We start from the raw sequence: 18546 nt of genomic DNA, 5'->3' as shown, positions 1-18546 counted from the left end.
CAATTCATAATAAAATGAAAAATATATAAACAAATAAAATGGCTATGTGCAAATATGCAAACATGTGGATACAATCATATTATTTTTATTATTGTACATTGAACAGTCTTATAGCCACTAGTATAAAGGACCCCCTGAGGTACTCAGACTTGCACTTTGGTTCAGTCAGTCTTTTGCTGAAGGTGAAACTGTTCATAGCAGCCAGTGATGATTACTCATTTCTTCAATCTTCAAGTGATTTAAAGAATATGAGCTTTCAATATTCATTCAGATTTTTCTTTTGTCATTTGTCAGCTTTCCTAATGTACATTTTAAAGATATTCAACTACTTTCCAGCTTTGAAAACTCAAATCATTGATCTTTCAGCATTCAGACCACATTTTCTTCAGGAACTTCATTCACTTGTTAGTTGTTTTCCTTTTCTGGGTGTATGATATGTTATAGTGTGAGGTAACTGGCAGTTTATAAATCTCTGCTTTCACAGTACTTTTCCCAAAATTGCAATATTATAAATGGTTCAACTTTCAGATTCTTTATATTGGCCTCTTTGGTGATTTTCTCTTCTACAGTGTTCACGGAGTGTTAAAAAGTGTCACTTGTATTGTTTCCCCTCATTGCTGGTCTTTATTTTTAAAGGCACAGTTTCTTTCTCAGCTGTAAGCCCGTGCATCCACAATGATGGAGCACTTTTGAAACATTTTCTAGAATAATTTTGCCACTGGGTGTCACGCTGCCACTGTGATGATTGGCTGCAGCAGCGGCGTCGCTCTCTACGTGCCTCTATGACGCGCCGCTTTTTTTCCCACCATGCACCGGGGAATGTCTAAGGAAAGATGGCGGAAGGAGGAGCGGCTGATCTGGATACCCAAAGAGGAGAGGTCGCGACACTGTTGAAAACACAACTAAGAAAGGGAGACACTTGGTAAGAACTGACTGTGATCTTTTCAAGGGCACTGCGTGGCTCTGGGCTAGGTCTGCTGAGCCTGTCAACCCCACGGAGGATGTGAAAGCCAAACGGCCGGGCCGTGTTGACAGTGAGCTCCGAGCTAGCTAACGGCTGCCTGTCAGCTTCATGTGTCAGCTTGGCAGGCTAGCGCTGGTTGAGCTCTCGCTAAGACTTAAAACAGTTAAACTAAATTTATATGCTGTATTTTGGTGTTTATATCCTTCACTTCTAAAAAACTGTGTCACATATTTTCTGTGGATGTGTAAGGAAGGCTACATGCCGTTTGAGTGATACAGATAGTTATCAGGCTATCAGCTAATTGGCTAGCTTGCCGATGATCCAAGCGGTTTGCCTGTCAGTGGGTTCATCCCCCGACTTCAGCAGGGCGGAGTCGAAAAAAAAAAACACCTGTCAAAATCACAGAGCCAGCTGGCTAGGCTTGTAGCAATCTGAACTCAACACGGCGGCTAAAAGCTACTGTTACAACTGTCAGTCTGTGTAATGTATGCTTCCCAAAACCAGATTTGTTTCGGGTACTCACTACAAGGTAGCCCCAAGGTAACCTGGTTTATAGCCCAATAGTTTAATGCACCCCACCCCACCATCCCTTTTTATATAACTCTTGACTTTCACATCTTGCTTTTAGTAGGGATGTTGTAATCTTGATTGCTTTCTCTGCAGGTACCTAGTGGACAGTCACTGGTTCAAACAGTGGAAGAAATATGTGGGATTTGACAGCTGGGACAAATACCAGATGGGAGACCAGAATGTCTACCCAGGACCGGTTGATAACTCTGGTCTTCTCAAAGGTAAGTCAAGTAATAGTCCATCTCTTTCGATCTCTATTTTATCCCTTCTAAAAGTATATGATAAATGTATGGGAAAGCAGTTTTTGGTAGGTTAGCTTCGTGGGCAAGTGACATACATGCACACAAAAACATTGTCTACTAACCAGAGAGTAGCCTTTCTTTGGAGGGGGGTCATAGAAAACTCTCCAGCTCACCTTGTTCTTTGTGTGTTATCAATAGTGTAAGTGTTGACCCACAGAATGTGCTTTTTACCCTCTCTTGTTTAACTGCACGTGTATGACCCTCCCTCCCTCTAGATGGGGATGTGCTCGCCATCAAGGAACACCTCATTGATGAGCTTGACTACATTCTGGTCCCAACAGAAGGCTGGAATAAACTTGTCAGCTGGTATGGACTCACAGAGGGTCAGGAGCCAATCGCTCGCAAGGTAAGGGTTCAGTTATTAGCATAAGATTATGAATGGATTTTTTAACATTTGTTCTGCTGCCAGCTCAGATTGTTTTCTCATATACAGAATCAGAAGGTTTAATGTGCAGTGTGACTTGTGTTGGGGTAAAAGGGAGAACATTGTGCTAATAAGGCTGTTTGAGAAAATCAGACATGCAGCACTTTTGGAAAAGGAACTTTGAACTTGTGTCACTGTTGCTGAACGGTGAATAGTAAAAGACTCTATGATGACAGATATTTAACAAAAAGAACTGCAAAGAATAGTTAACCATTACATTCATTTTTGATGTAATTTGGTTGGTCAGGTAGATTTACACAGATTTACTCTGTGTACACTACACAGAATCTCAGAAATAATAGTGAAAGACTGGGTGTTTACTTATCACAAAGAAATAAAAAAACAAAACAAAACAGTTGCCTTTCATTCATTTCTTTTATGAATGAAACGCAGTATGTGTGCTTATTTTTTCCATATTAGCATAAGAGTAGGTAAGGTTTGCTGGAGTAAAAAAATGAAGATTGCTTATATGTTTGTGATTACAGTTGAATACTTGTGTGTGATGGCACTTTTGCTATCAAAGCAACTCTTCAAATCTCGCTAGTCATGGCATCATGGCTGCTGGAAGCACTTCCTCTTCCCTCTCCATATCTATCAGTCTGTCTCTTGTCCCCCCCCCCCCCCCCCCCCCCCCCCCCCCCCTCCTCCCCTACATTGACCCTCCTCTTTTGCCATGTATGTCATGTGGTGTATCGGGTAGCTGCAAGGTTTCTATTTTCAGGCAACGTTCTGGATGACTGAAAAGCTACATGGAGCGATCTGCGAGACACAACATGAAGGAGGTTTTCTTCTTCTTTTTACCCTGTTGTTTCTATATTGTCAACTTGAGGGTGGGGGGTATGCTGGGGGGAACTGTAGGATTGTAGTCATTGGTGTGACACTGTGGCTCCTTCCGCTTTCCACTTGTGGTTTGATTGCCAACAATGGTGGAGAGCTCCTGCGTCCTTGTTTTCCAAGCGGAGGAATGCCAGCTGAGGTCACACTAAGAGAAGCAGCGCGTAAGCTTTTCAAAGGAGTGCGAGGAGAGGCAAACCAGTATAGGAGAAGTGGCGTGGGTGGCCTAAATGGTTTTGGCTCGGCTTTGATTTGAGAAAATGTGTCAGAGCTTGGTGGTGAGTTGGACGTTGACTGAGCTCACAGATGGGTTGTGCGCTGAGGTGTACTAGCCCACCGAGAGCCTTGAGTAGGGGAGGGTTGTGGTGCTGAGAGAATCTAAGCTGTGTGTGAAGGACTTTTGCAGTTTAGTAGCGTGAGTGTCTGTGTGCTGGAGGGGCTCAGGGGTGAAATAAATAGGCTGGGACCCCTCGGCTGTTTCCACGAGGTGCTGCTAATTTAGGCACTTCACTCTGACTGTGAAGTATCAGGACTCCAGATGAGTAGAGATCAGCGCAGCAGAACTTAGTGTGCTTTGTTATCCATTTTGTTAAGCATTTTCTAGCACGTTAAACTTAGGAGTTTGCTTTCAGTCTTGCAGGAATTTGATAAACATGAGATAAGGGTTGCATCATGATTATTTTTGCCAGCTTGGTGTCACGGTTTCTTTTTGGGTGCCTAAACTTCTGTCAAAGGTAAGCTCAGCCATGATAATAATTGGACAAACATCATACAGTCAAAGGCTTCTGCTGGCATGACTCAGCCAAACTTGCATCTATGTTGGAATCTTAAACATTTAGTTTTTCATGTTTTACTTCTGTCTGTTCAGCCTGACTTGTTACTGTTGTCTGTGGTGTAATGTAGTGCTACATTCCTGTTGGCTGATTAGTGGACGGTCAGATTGTGAGATTTTTACACAGTTAAATTTTGTGTTCCAGGGTATTTTTCCTTGCAAGGCCGTTGTAAGTGCAAACGTTAGACTTCTCTAAGGCAATCATTTCTGAGTTATCTACATGGTTCTTTCACATTGATCTTTTTGTGTGGGACAGCCCAAAACCATACAGGGTTACTCATGAATTAGGCCCGTGTCCCTCATTCTTTGCGTAGTAATTTAACATTAGATAATCATGGTTTAAAGCAGTAAATTGATAATCATCCTCTTTTTGCAGGTGGTTGAACAGGGTATGTTTGTGAAGCACTGCAAGGTAGAAGTGTACCTGACCGAGCTGAAGCTCTGTGAAGACAGCAATATGGACAATGTGATCACCAAACGCTTCAGTAAAGCTGACACAATAGGTAGGCACTGCCTAAGCAGTAGTAAGCACTGGTTTCCACAGAGTTCAAGAGTTCCTTGGATCTCAGTTCACATTTCACACTAATTATATATAAATACATTTACTGTTTGCGGTATTTGTGTTTAAATTAATAGTTTTTCCAACTATTGTTGCCACATGATGATTTATTTCCCCTTTTTGCTGCAGGGGAAACAAAGAAATCTCGTACATAAAACTAAGTGTTTTTTTTGTTTTTGTTGTTGTTTGTTTTTTGTAAGTATTATGCAGTTGTGACACAACAGATACACGCTAGTAAATGCCATATTGTTTGCCAGTGTATGGATACTAGCTATTGTATCCTTGCATTGAAACATGAAGTAAAAACTGTTGTTTTGTTTCTGTTGTTGTTTATAATTCAGCAGGCTGTGCCCCCCAGCCAGAGCTAAAGAAAATAAAATGGAAATGGAATAAATTTTATGTGTTTTCAAAATTATTTACTCAAGCGTGATTGACATTTTTGTTTATCGAGTTAGATAACAGTAAAGTGCGAAGATTAGAAATACAGAATTGTGTTTATGTGCATGGTCACCCCACTAATTCTCATTCTGAGCCAGGAAAGCATTCTTGGAAGCACAAATGATATACAACATAGATCTAAATATACCCTTGGGATTTCAGATATTAGAATCACCTCCTGCGTGCATTCAAACACATGAACTTAACACTCTGCTCATGTTGTTTTTGAATAACTGTGTCCAAGTAAATATTTACTTTATTCTATTGATGTAGATGATGGAGTTGTTTTTTTTTTTTTGTATGGTTGTTTTATTTCACATTTTGTTTGTGCACATGAGTGTCATGCCTTTTTTTTTTTTTTTTTTAAACAGCACAGTGTTAACTGCATCTTTTTGCTAATATGTTTGTAGATATGATTGAGAAGGAAATGAGGAAGCTGTTCAGCATCCCTGATGAGAAGGAGACCAGGCTGTGGAACAGGTACATGAGCAACACCTTTGAGCCTCTCAACAAACCTGACAGCACCATCCAAGATGCCGGCCTCTACCAAGGACAGGTTTGAACTTTTCCACTCTTCTCTCAAATTCTCACTATGTGAGAAGAATTTGGATCTGGAGGGTTCCTTTTTCTCAAGAGAGGCAAGATATTTCAGAAAATTGTCAGATGTGTAAGAATATGGCTTGCTCTATAGACCGTCATTCCTGAGCTCAGTAAAAGATGTTTTATTTCCGTTGGATATGGTTTCCCTCGTATTGTTTGGCAGATACGAGTACTTTTTCAGGTCATATCAGAAAACTTGTCTTTTCTTGATCTACTTGGAATCTGCATCCAAGAGGTTATTTTTGTTGATCCATCCATTCTTTTTGTCTCTGCTCCTCCTATCTAAAATTAAAATAAACAGCTATTGCAGATAATGGAAAACCACAAGATTGTGTTGTTTAGCCTTTTTCTAGCTGTTGCAAGAAAAAGGCCTGTAAGTTAGAACACTTGAACTCCTGAAATTAATATTCAACTTTAAAGACCTTATAGTAAAGCTAGTTTGAGGCCGGCTCATGAACTAGAATTTTCGCGCATAGAACCTGACATCAAACTGACTGCGGATTTTACATATTTATTAATTTAAACACGTGGCTGCAGTGACTCAGCAGGCTCCACATCACTGGGTTGTCCCACTTACCTGCTGCTGCTACAATCACATTAACCCATTACTGGGTTAATGTGTTTCCCACTGTTAGGCAGGACTTGGAGAGGCTGGACGGGTATAATAAGAGTATGCTTGGAGACAGTTTTTATATAAAAGTGATGTTATCTGCAGTCATGTCACCAGTTATTTTGAAAGCTCTGTCTACCAAGTCAATTCCTTCAAGTCTTTTCTACCATGTCCCTTCGGTGTGGTGGACCATTCTGCCCACTCTGAAGAATCTAGTGTGCTGGGTGGCCAGATGCCCTCCAGTCCCCTTGTCCTGGATTGAATCTGGCAACAGCAGTCACTGTTCTGCTGTTTTTGAAGGCCTCTTTAATTAAAACCTGCACCAAGTGAAGAACTGCTTTATTTGTTGCTACAGTAAACTCATCAACGCTGCAGAACAAAACAAGGACCTCCGTTGACAACTTGGGTCATGACGCCAAGGTTGGAAGTCCGTCTGTGGGACAAACCTGGTGACATTTCTCTACATATTTAGAGGCACCTTGTCTACAATATCTTTTGCTTTTTTCTAAAGTGTGGGTGTGCCTTCTTCTGCATAGTCATGACCTTACACACCAGTACTCCACCCTGCTGCCACAAATGGATTCTAAAGCTGTCACATATAAAATATAATAGCTACTTTCAGCCAATGCTTTGTCACAAGGATTCACCACAGGGGTAGCTCCACGTATTCCATTGGGGAGAATTTTACTCAGAATGACGCTAAAGGGATTTGTGTGAGATCAAATCGGGGATCTTTGACTTGTTGGGAAGATAAATTCGGATAAAGCAAGCCAATAACACTTGGACACAGAGTAGAATTTCAAATGTCTGGTGTGTTTAAAGTAGTGGAAGCAGATGGATCCCTCTTTTCTTTCTGCCTTCTCCCGCAGGTTCTCGTAATAGAGCAGAAGAGCGAGGATGGCACATGGCCCCGAGGCTCCACGGCACCCAAGTGAGTGAATGACACACTGCCTGGCTTACATTTCTTTGGCTCTAATGAGTTGTACCACAGTAATGGAATCAGATTCCTACTTTGTACTCTAACAATACTGTCGCTTTACTAAAAGCTACACGTAAGCAAAGTATTATTGAATGGCAGATAACTTGTATGTAGTCAGTTTGAAGAAAAACAGTAATGTGATGTGACACCACATCAGATTTCCTGCTGTGGGGATCTCCCCCATCGATCTTGCCATTATCTTCCACTCTGGAAAACCTGCAGAATTAAAAGTGTATTGGTTTTAAAGTTTCCCTGCTACATCACTGCAGCGCTGCATCATCGTCAAAGATTTCCTCCCCTTGTGACTTTGCCTGAGTTTCCTTCTTTTTTTGCTCGACCTTTTGTTGCTGACATATCACTCCGTTTATTTTGTTTCATCGCTGTTTAATTTGATCGGCACTCAGCTTTCTGGAACAGCTCCTTATTTTCCACTCTAATTCATGATCTATTCTTTATCTTTTGAAGGTCATCTGGTGCTTCCAATCTCTCTGCTTTGCCAAAGATCTCGCCTTCATCTCTCACAAACAATCATAACAGCAGCTTCAACAGCAGGAAGTAAGGCATAGTTGTGGGTTGAATAGCAGAGGGGTGGGTTTGGATGGAAACAGCCAGAGATGGAACCTGATGTGCAGCCTGGAGTTCAGGACAGAACTTCACGCTGAAGTTGCCAGAATGCTGGAATGAATTGGCTTAAAAATTTGTTGCTTTTAACTTAAGTATGTAAACTTTTTCTTGACTCTTTTATCAGTTCTATTTAGACTCATTCCATAATTCCATTACTGAAGCTGTTTGTAGCTTCTCACTATGAAATTCATCTAACTCTGTTTTGTAAAGGTCTATCTCTGGTTGTAATTTGGGTGTTCTAAATCTCCTGATGATGCATTTTCAGCTGTAAGAGCTGATAGAAGGGAGGGGGGAAGGGCGCTTGCGTTGGACTGATCTCTTAGGATTTCTTCAGTGACAGTAGACTCTCTTTCTATTAACAACAAAACTCTGGGTGCCTTACTCAGCTTCTGATTATATTACTCAAATTTGCAAATCTATTTTCCAATTGATGATGGCACTGGCTAGCTGTGGTTGCATGATTTGGGCTAATATGGTGGTTATTTCATCTAGCAACATTCCATGAGGTTTTGCTTCTGTATGTTATTTGATTTAACACCAGACTACATCTAAATATGTCTTTCAGGAAATTTAAAAACTTAAACCTTGAACATTTGTTTAAATACAACACGACAGCATGCTGTCAGTCAGTTACTTTCAAATTCATGTTCCTAGTAGATTAGCTGGTAATGTCAGAGGATTTTTCTCCTGTTCCCGCATAATGTACAAGACCATAAAGTTTCCAGTAGGAATAACTGACTCTAGGGTTCAGTGATTGATAAGATTCATAAATCTGTAATGCAGACTAGACCTCCTATTTTAAATGTCTTTCTAATACCTGCAGCCTCTTTGTGGCTGATAGTCCTGAGGGGAGTCTGCATGTGGCCTCTTATTAAAACTATGCCCATATCCACAAACTTCACAGAGACTTGGACAGAATCTTTGCATTTGTTTGCTAAAACTGACATGACTGCTCATTTCATCAGTCTTCATTTCCTGAAGCATAGACCGCAGTTGCCAAAGACTGTCTGACTCAACAGGCAATTGAATTTGGGTGGAATCTGCTTTTTCATAACTTTGGATCTTCCTTTCTGCATTTAGTTAAAAAAATAAATCAAAATAAATAAATAAAATAAGTCAGTTTGCAATGCCATTGTAGCTAACCTGGGAAATGGCGCCAGAAATACTACTATGTTAAGCTGATTATGCTACAGCTACAGGGTACTACTGCCTGGTGGCTGTAGAATAATTAGCTTAAGCTTTCAATCAGTGTTGTATTGCAGTCCCAACACCTCCCAAATCCCTGGACCCGCACTCCACCCTTCACATGCCAGGAGCATTGTCTTGTCATACCCATTCAAGCCAACCTGCAACTGAATGATTAGCTGTGCTAATGTTAGCCAAACAGAGCAGTTTCTTACATTTAGACTAGCCTTGTACCCTAAATTTAAATTCCAGCATATACTGCCCTCTTAAGGCTTTTTTTGTGTAAGGCAGTTTAACAGAAAGCAGTTTCTGTGCTTTTGACACAATGGAAAATTATAGTCTTGTTTTCTTTGTGTCCCAGTGTAAAATGCAACAAATGAATGCAGTACTCTCCAAAAAGAAATTCAGTTTATGCCCAGTCATGCAGCTCTACTGCTAGCCTACGTGTTGAGAATATTGAACTCTTGCCTAAATATATTGTTTGTTGTGTATTGTTTGACCCAGAGGCTCTCTCAGCCATGTCCAAAAGATACACATACACTCTGTGGGTGGAGCTTACTGCCTTTGCTGTCCAGTGGACACTGTTCACTGTTCCCTCCCTTCATGTAATGCGTGTGATTTACTGCATGCTGGAGTGTGTGTGTGCGTGTGTGTGCCTGCGCGTGGTAGATAATAGACATTGTGCATCACATTTCTCAGTGCTGTTGAAATGCAGAAATGGTAGTCACAGGCTTGGCCACCTTAAAAATCAATATTGACAAAGAATGAAGGTGTTAAAATCAACTGAGCCTTTCTTTGAATTCGTAAAAGTATCACAATAAAATACTTTCTCAGACATTTTTTCAGCTCGCACGTCTGACTTGTACTTGAAGCATAGTTGCACATTTTTGCCACAGCCGATGCATCTTTTTCTGCACAGTCGATGGATTGTTGAATGCACAGGGTGGGTGACTTGGGGAAATTGGATCTTTACTCTCAGCAGCTCTCCTGTCCCTGATTCACTCTGGTAGCAGCGCTGTCATTTTTTTTCCTCTGAATTATACATAGGGATTTTTTTTTTTTTTTTTTTTAAATTAATTTTTCCCCTTTCATATGAAGTGTTCCCATATTACATAACCCTTGTCTTTTTGATTCTGTGGTTTCGGCCTGGTCGGTTTAGCCTCAGCAAGTGATGCTCTGCAACTGCATTAAGTGTCACCGTCCTGCGAGGTAGCGTCCCCTGATTCTGGCAGCCAGTCTCTGCTCCTCTCACACACTCACTCTCTCCCTCTGTGTCTTTTGATCCCTTTACCTCTCCTTTCCTCCGAGCTCATTGCGATGCACATGTTCTGCAGTCTGAGTGACCTTCAGAATACGTTTCATCTGTTCCCACTTCTCACCTTCTCATCGCCTGCCTGTACACACATACTGCCCCTGATGATTAAAAAAAAACACTTCTTTCTCTGGGTTGGAGTTTATTTATTTAGATCATCCCCTTTCAAACCTCTCATGGAGACAGCCATGACATATTAAAGAGGATGAAAGAAGGGTGTGTCAAAGTGTGATTTACTTAGTCCAGAGTGTCAGAGGTTGTGTTTTACCAGCAAAAGAAGGAAAAAAAGAGCAGGAATTTGTGTGCTAGTGTGCAGAGTAAAGGGAGAACAGTGATATATGCATGCTAGTGTGAGAAAATGGGATAAATTACGTGCTGGCATGATTGTGTTAATGTGTCTTTGTATGTATGTCTCGACTCCTCTCTGTAAAAGTGAGTTGGTCCTGTGAATACTGCAGCCTCAGCTGGATGCAGTGGATCAGCTGCTTCCTCCATCCCCATCTCATTTCTCTTCTGTCATCCTCTCCCCCCTTGTACTGTCCGCCCCTCCCCCCCATTCTCTTTGCTTCTCCCGCCCTCCCTCTTTCTCTGTGCACCTCTACCTCCAGCAGCAGCAGTCTTGAGCATCCTTGCTGCTGCTGCTGTTGCTGCTGCTATAAATATCTGCTGGTAGCCGTAGAGCAGCAGAGAGCAGCAGGCAGGCCAGAGGGAGAAGCAGAGGACAGGACGGCATAGGACGGGGGGGAAACGAATTGAAGCAGAGAGGATAACGAGATGACAGGCGATTGAGCCCGAACAAGAAGACTGGGAGAAATGAGGAGAGGGGAGCTGACCAGTTAACTCTAAGACAGACCAGAATGTGTGTTTTCGTGTGCATTGAATTGTACAGTTTTAAAGGTTGGCCTGTGCTGGACTTGGAATCAGATTCAGGCCTAAACTTCACCTGGACTATTCAAACTGCTTCTGGAGCTGGATTGGCTTGAGCTGAGTTAAGACTAAGACTCAACAGTCAAAACTGGAGCCGGACTGTCCTTTCTGATCTCAGATACCCAAACTTTTCATACAAGGGACCCAAGAAAACCCCATCGAAGCTGCTGGCTGTCTAGTTTTGTGCGGACATGCAGGCCATCAAGGGCTGGGGTGGGGCTGAGATGTCATGCTCCTGTGTTGCTGGTGGTGCCTGAGGCCTGAGGCGGTGGAGCTGGATGGCAGGAGGGTGGACCACCGAGTGTTGAACTGCGAGGCAACTGCCTCCACCACCATCGCAGCAGTTTCCCTTGACCAGTGGGAGCCAGAAACGGCCAACGCTGCTTTATCGAGCTCCCAGAGGTCTGCTGATTGCTGCAGCTGGGCAGGCCTGTCTTAAGGCTCTTAATAATTGTCTAGGAAGCTGTAAAGAGAGGGGGTGAAATAGTGAAGCTGTATACCTTCTAGTCTTTGTAAAGTTTTGTTGTTTGTTAAAAACTTTAATTTGATTTAGTATAGATGTTGTCTGTAAGTATTAGATTTCTCTGTTCGTCAGTGTTCATGACTTTCCACAAACGACCCTGTTTAATCTCTCAATGTCTGTATGTTGATTGTACAGTGTGAAGAATTCGAGCTATAGTCTACCATCCTACCACCCTTACAGCAACAGTTATGACTACTCGGACCAGAGCAGGCAGAGCGAGCGCTCAGGCTTGTGTGGACTCTCAAACCTGGGCAACACCTGTTTCATGAACTCTGCTGTGCAGGTAATATTTTCATGGAGATCTTTAGAGCAGTGGTTCTTAACCTTGTTGGAGGTACCGAACCCCACCAGTTTCATATGCGCATTCACTGAACCCCTCTTTAGTGAAAAATAAAATATGATTTTTTTTTTCAAATTCAAGACATAGATATGTTTTTTTTATTGGTGCACAAAATGAGCCGTGCATGTCACGGTGGAGGCTCTGCCGAACCCCTGAGACCGACTCACAGAACCCCTAGGGTTCGATCGAACCCAGGTTAAGAACCACTGCTTTAGAGTCTGGAACTATGCTAATTAGCACGCCAATGTTTACGCAAAATTCTACAGAGAAAACTTTAAAAAAAAAAATCCAGTTAATTTGAAAGATATTTTTCTCTCCTGTTTTTGCATTTTAGTGTTTAAGCAATACCTGTCCGCTGACGGAGTACTTCCTCAAAGACAAGTACACAGATGAGCTGAATGAGGACAATCCACTGGGCATGAAGGGGGAGATTGCCAGAGCCTACGCGGAGCTTATTAAACAGCTGTGGTCAGGCAAATACAGCTACGTCACCCCGAGGCCTTTCAAGGTAATTCCTTGGAAAAAATATATTAAATGTGTGAAGGAACCTTCATCTTTGAATCTTCACATATGTTAAAAAACTATTTTTGATCGATGTTGGAGGCTTGCATCAATCTGTAGGAGCTAATAATCTCATGATGGCACTCCTCAATGAAATGCATAAACAGTCATGGACATTGTATGGCCGCCGGCCACATCCAGTCCATTGGTAGGTCCTGTGAGGTCGATGGGACATTAAAACATAGTTATAAATCATTTTTCTCTCTTTTAGCCACCAAATATTCCCCATAAGAGAATAGCTTATTTTGTGTGTTTGTTGTTGTTTTTTTGTTTTTGTAGTTTGTGGGAAATGAAAATTTGTCACTTGCACTTTAATTTGAGTGTTTTATTAAGGTGAGTGTGTTTATCCTGAAATTGTGATAGTGCAAGTAAGCAAATGTGAATGTCGATCAATGTCTATGAAAGATTTGAGTTTGCTAGCCTGGAAGCTGTCAACTAACAATTAAAAATATTGATCCAGAGTGAAGAATTTTAAACAACACATTCATCTATTTACTGCAATTTGGATTGAGAAATACAAGAATTTGAGTAATGCAGAGTGGGAACAAACAATTGAGTTGATGTACTCTCTGAGAAAAAGAAGTATTTGAGAATGTGCCCCTTTCCAGGTGAATTGTGACAAGATGGATCAAAGACTGTAGGAAACCTTGAACTTCAGTTGAAATCACAGCAGACAATTTAGAGTTTTTCTCCTTGGTTCTGGATGAGAGCTGTCTGCAACACAACCGAGTTATTATGTTTGTAAGTGAGATAACGAAAGACTTTGAGCTGGCAGCAGTGCACTCAGTGAAAGAGACAGACAGGGAGGGATTTATTCACTGTCGAAATTTCACAAGGACAAATGTCAGATTTAAGTTAAAGTGATTGAAAGTGGTACTTCTGCATTGTGTTAAACACCAGGAGCTGTTGTGTAAGCCAGTGCTGAAAATGAACCATGTTGTTGTTGTTATTTAAAATAGTTTTCTAGTATAAACAGTTTTAATAACTTCATCAGAGTCGCAGACTTTCCACAGATAAGGAGACATGCTCAAAGATGTAAGTTCTCTTTGAATCGAAGTTTATCGAAATTGAAATTTGACGAAGTTTAACATCCAGGTACAGCTCCTCAGTTAGTGACTGTCACATTTAGCCCTCATATATATGGGCAGAAATCTGTGCCATCAGACACTGAATTTGAATAAGTTCAATTTGAATTTGAATTGCTCAGATTGAATCTGAATTGTGACTTGAATAAATGCTTTTGAAAACTGAATTTGAATTAGTCTAATTTGAAATTGAATTTATGGTTTGAAAATGATCATCACTAAATTGAAATTTAATTTTATATTTTGAAAATGAATTGATTTGCTTTGAAACTGCATTTTATCCTTTAAAAATTCAGCTCTCGAATAATTTCAGTTTCACTTCTCACCATTCAGTTTCAGTTCTACAATTCAATTTCAGTTCCAAAATTCAGTTTTTTGGAACTTACATCCGGTTCCGGTTCAAGCTCAGATTAATAGAACTACGTTTTACTAGCGGACCGAAAGTGTTACTGATGGGAATCTACAGCGTCTTGAGCTGAATTAAGACTTCAGAAGTCATTCGTCATGTCGAATGACCAGCGGATAAACTCTCAGGTTGGTAATAAATGTATTACATGTATAAGAACAAGCGTCATGTTAACAAATGATAGCCGTAAGGTAACTTTTATGCTTATTGTAGCTCCTAGCTAAAAACGCTAATTTAGCGTAGTTTGCCCTGAATTCAGATTTGACAAACAAATATGATCGACTGTTTCTAGTAGAATTCCAAACTTGTCATCTTGTACCCTCTCAGAGTACCCCCTCTGTATGCTTGCAGAGACTACAGTAGGGAAACATGCAAAACAGTGTCCAAACCTTTGTATTTTAGCTTTATTTATGTCTTACACAGCATCCCAACTCTTTAGCTAACTTAATAACTTTAGCTAAAGTGAATAGTTAGTCTAATTCATTAGTGCAGCATTACTGGATCACCTCTGTTTGAAGTGATATAATGTGATATACAACTATCACTGTGTTTAACTACCATAATAATTCTTAGGGTACTGAGTGCATGCTTAATTAGATTTTTTTTTTTTTTTTAAACATACTGCTCCATTAATATGTTTGACAGGCTGAAGTTGTTGGGTCATCTCCTAAATCGACCATCTTTTACAGGTGTTTTGTGCCAGAAATGGAGTGTCCACTGAAGACTGAAGATACTGAATCTCTACGCCTTGCCATTGATCCCTCTTGTGCCTTCATCTAGACAAGAGACATTAACTTAACCACTCTCATATGCTCTGTACCTACATCACCTTCCCTGACAGTCGTAGCTTGGCTCATCTGAGGGTGAAATTATAAGAATGTGTTATTTTGCAAAGTGCTCTCTAGGGTTCCTAAATAAAATATGGCATTGAGGTCATTTCTTTTGAATTAATCCCTTCTTCTGAAATATAAGAACCTCTCCTGGTTTTAATGGCACTTTGGATTTCCTGCCACAGTAACATGGAAGAGGGAAAGAAGTTGGAAAGGACTACTACAAATAATCCTAATGCCTAACAATGTAAAATAAGAACAACAATAATAATAATAAAGATAAGATGAAGTAACAAGTTTTTAGTTTTCAGTTTATTCCAAATGATCATCCAGATGTCTGTGACATGTGATGACAAACACCATAATGGAAGGCCTTAGTCATCACATGCTTAAACTCATATATTTTTGCATATGCTGAACAGGCAGTCAGACATGCTGTAACTGTGGGGTAGAAAACAGCATGAACACCATACGGCAGGGGTCTCAAACTCCAGTCCTCGAGGGCATGGAAAAGTTGCATGACACTGGCCCTTGAGGACTGGAGTTTGAGACACCTGTCATATTCCATATGACAGGTGTGGTTGAACTGCATGAAGACTCTGAAGTTTCTCTTCTCTTCTGGCAGGACAGGAATGTGGCCTTGTCCTGTGAGCCACTGTAAGGATGTACTTAGAGTAGAACTGGACTGTCACCGGCCTCAGGCTCTTCACCCTTTTCAAAGACAAAGCAGTCATTTAGATAAAATATTAGATATTGTTTACCTGTAAATGCACAAAGTAAATTTAGAAATGTTATAATTGTCAAGAGTGAACAAGCACTGATAGTGTAATCTACAGCTGTGGCCAAACGTTTAGAGAATGAGAAGTGTTGTTTGCTTATTTACAAAGTTTGCTGTTTCAGTGATAGTTGTATATCATATTATATCACTTCAAATAGAGGTGATCCAGTAATGCTGCACTAATGAATTAGACTAACTATTCACTTTAGCTAAAGTTATTAAGTTAGCTAAAGAGTTGGGATGCTGTGTAAGACATAAATAAAGCTAAAATACAAAGGTTTGGACACCGTTTTGCATGTTTCCCTACTGTAGGGGTCTCTGCAAGCATACAGAGCTCTGAGAGGGTACAAGATGACAAGTTTGGAATTCTACTAGAAACAGTCGATCATATTTGTTTGTCAAAGCTGAATTCAGGGCAAACTACGCTAAATTAGCGTTTTTAGCTAGGAGCTACAATAAGCATAAAAGTTACCTTACGGCTATCATTTGTTAACATGACGCTTGTTCTTATACATGTAATACATTTATTACCAACCTGAGAGTTCATCCGCTGGTGATTCGACATGATGAATGACTTCAGAAGTCTTAATTTAGCTCAAGATGCTGTAGATTCCCGTCAGTAACACTTTCGGTCCGCCAGTAAAACGTAGTTCTATTAATCTGCGCTTGAACCGGAACCGGATGTAAGTTCCAAAAAACTGCATTTTGGAACTGAAATTGAATTGTAGAACTGAAACTGAATGGTGAGAAGTGAAACTGAAATTATTCGAGAGCTGAATTTTTAAAGGATAAAATGCAGTTTCAAAGCAAATCAATTCATTTTCAAAATATAAATTTTAATTTAGTGATGATCATTTTCAAACCATAAATTCAATTTCAAATTAGACTAATTCAAATTCAGTTTTCAAAAGCATTTATTCAAGTTACAATTCAGATTCAGTCTGAGCAATTCAAATTCAAATTTAACTTATTCAAATTCAGTTTCTGATGGCACAGATTTCTGCCCATACATATACACTAACCCTGACTTTAATGCACTTGTTCAGGCCCAAAACAGACTAGATTTTTCTCACTCAGATGAAGTAATTAATCTACAAGCAAAATAGAAACAGCACTTTGTATGAAGTTAAAGGTATTTGAAATTGCTTCTGGGAATGTTGATTTAATAGTGATAAAATGTTGGTGTTTTTAACTATGCCTTTTTCATATTTTTATTAGCTAATTGCAACAGCTAGTCTTAATCTTACTGCTGAGCGTATAAAGGTTAAAACCATTTCTGTTTAAGACCTATGGGCTACAGAATAGAGAACATGGACATCTTATATTATTTTGAAAGAAACCGGTTACTCAGTGTGATGTATTATGATGAGGCCGACTTGATTTTGCTCCTCTACCCATGTGTTTTTTCCAAAAAGTATGTTTTTTTTTTTTTCTCCCCCCCCCACTCATCTAGACCCAGGTGGGCCGCTTTGCTCCCCAGTTCTCAGGCTACCAGCAGCAGGACTCTCATGAGCTTCTGGCTTTCCTTTTGGATGGCCTACATGAGGACTTGAACCGCATCAGAAAGAAGCCCTACATTCAGCTCAAGGATGCAAATGGTCGGCCTGATAAGGTGAGACCAGCGGTTCATGAATGGATTGATAAAAGTAAAAAAAAAAAGAAAAAAAAAAAGATTTATTTTATTTATTTAGTTACATTTTATTAAATTTTTGTGTATACCTGTTTTTTGTTTTTGTTTTTTATGCCAGGTTGTGGCAGAGGAGGCGTGGGAGAACCACATTAAGAGAAATGACTCCATTATTGTGGACATCTTCCACGGTCTTTTCAAGTCGACTCTGGTGTGTCCTGTGTGCTCGAAGGTCTCTGTGACCTTTGATCCTTTCTGCTACTTGACCCTGCCACTGCCCATGAAGAAGGAACGGACACTAGAAGTTTATTTAGTCAGACTGGACCCTCTGGCCAAACCCACACAGGTAACAAGCTGAGCACAGAGAGGAAAAAAATTACTACTGTAAGCAGTATCATGCCATTTCATGTATGAACAGCAGGCAGTAATCATGTTTTTGTTTTTTTTCCCCTCAGTACAAACTAACTGTGCCGAAAGTGGGCTACATTTCTGACCTGTGTACCTCCCTGTCCAACCTATCAGGCGTGCCTGCTGAAAAGGTAGAATATTTAGCATCGGCCTGCGCAGGAATCCTGCCTCTGTTATCATGTTGTAATGCTGACATCTACTTTTTAATAGACGTTGTCCTCTGAGCTACAGAAGCTAGTGAGGGGAAATGTTGCATATTTTTCAGATAAAGGGAGAGATGAGGAACAGGGACACAAAGGATAACTAGAGACCAAGGGAACTGGAATTCAATATGTATGAACCTGCTATTATGCTGTTACACTACATGTTGCACAGACAGAATAGCAAAGCTGCCACACTAATCAGTGTGGTCGTTTATTTTCTTGTAGGTCTGTTTTAGGTTATTCATTTTTTTCCCTACATGACTTCTCTCTGTGTGGTTCGTCAAGGTCACAAAGTGAGATAACACACAAGGGAAATGTTTTCCTTTTAATGAGTCAAAAACCACATTGTATTTCCTCCATATAGGCTTAATTAAGCCTGGACTTTCAGATCCTGGTTGCGTTTACAGCAGTGCATCCTACTGTCACTCAAAGCCTGCGCCATCCTGAAGTACTAGTAAAACAAACCCCAGAAACAGGGCTTTGGAAGTATCCCTAGTTCCTGCAGTGCAGATACAAAAGAAAGAAGGTGCTTTTTTTTTTTTTTTTTTTTTTTTTGCAGAGGTTGAGAGGACTATGAAAGAGTTTAAACTATGAAAAAGATCATTTCAAATACAGGCTGGTTAAT

At 40.4% G+C, this 18546-nt stretch overlaps 1 protein-coding gene and 1 long non-coding RNA gene across 4 annotated transcripts in view; one reads left to right on the top strand and one right to left on the bottom strand.

Moving 5' to 3' along the window:
• Positions 1–815: 815 nt before the first annotated feature.
• Positions 816–18546, top strand: part of usp15 (ubiquitin specific peptidase 15) — a 27439-nt gene continuing 9708 nt past the window's right edge. The window contains exons 1-12 of one of the 3 annotated variants that reach the window (XM_084910689.1): positions 816–922; positions 1628–1755; positions 2052–2182; positions 4303–4429; positions 5334–5479; positions 7003–7064; positions 7578–7667; positions 11819–11966; positions 12358–12531; positions 17137–17295; positions 17432–17656; positions 17766–17849. In XM_084910689.1, the coding sequence (XP_084766815.1) occupies positions 834–922; positions 1628–1755; positions 2052–2182; positions 4303–4429; positions 5334–5479; positions 7003–7064; positions 7578–7667; positions 11819–11966; positions 12358–12531; positions 17137–17295; positions 17432–17656; positions 17766–17849 (1563 nt within the window). In that variant the 5' untranslated portion in view covers positions 816–833. The other 2 variants (XM_084910690.1, XM_084910691.1) reach the window with 2 other exon arrangements.
• LOC146369105 (uncharacterized) lies at positions 15200–16315 on the bottom strand. The gene is made up of 2 exons (XR_014797413.1): positions 16219–16315; positions 15200–15616 (listed from the first exon to the last, which is right to left on the bottom strand). It is a non-coding gene; the product is annotated as an uncharacterized LOC146369105 (long non-coding RNA).

The sequence above is a fragment of the Perissodus microlepis genome, chromosome 17 (assembly GCF_051167445.1).
Source record: "Perissodus microlepis isolate ML-2025 ecotype Zambia chromosome 17, ASM5116744v1, whole genome shotgun sequence".
Classification (NCBI taxonomy): Eukaryota; Metazoa; Chordata; class Actinopteri; order Cichliformes; family Cichlidae; genus Perissodus; species Perissodus microlepis.
This window is presented reverse-complemented; position numbering and strand designations above follow the sequence as displayed.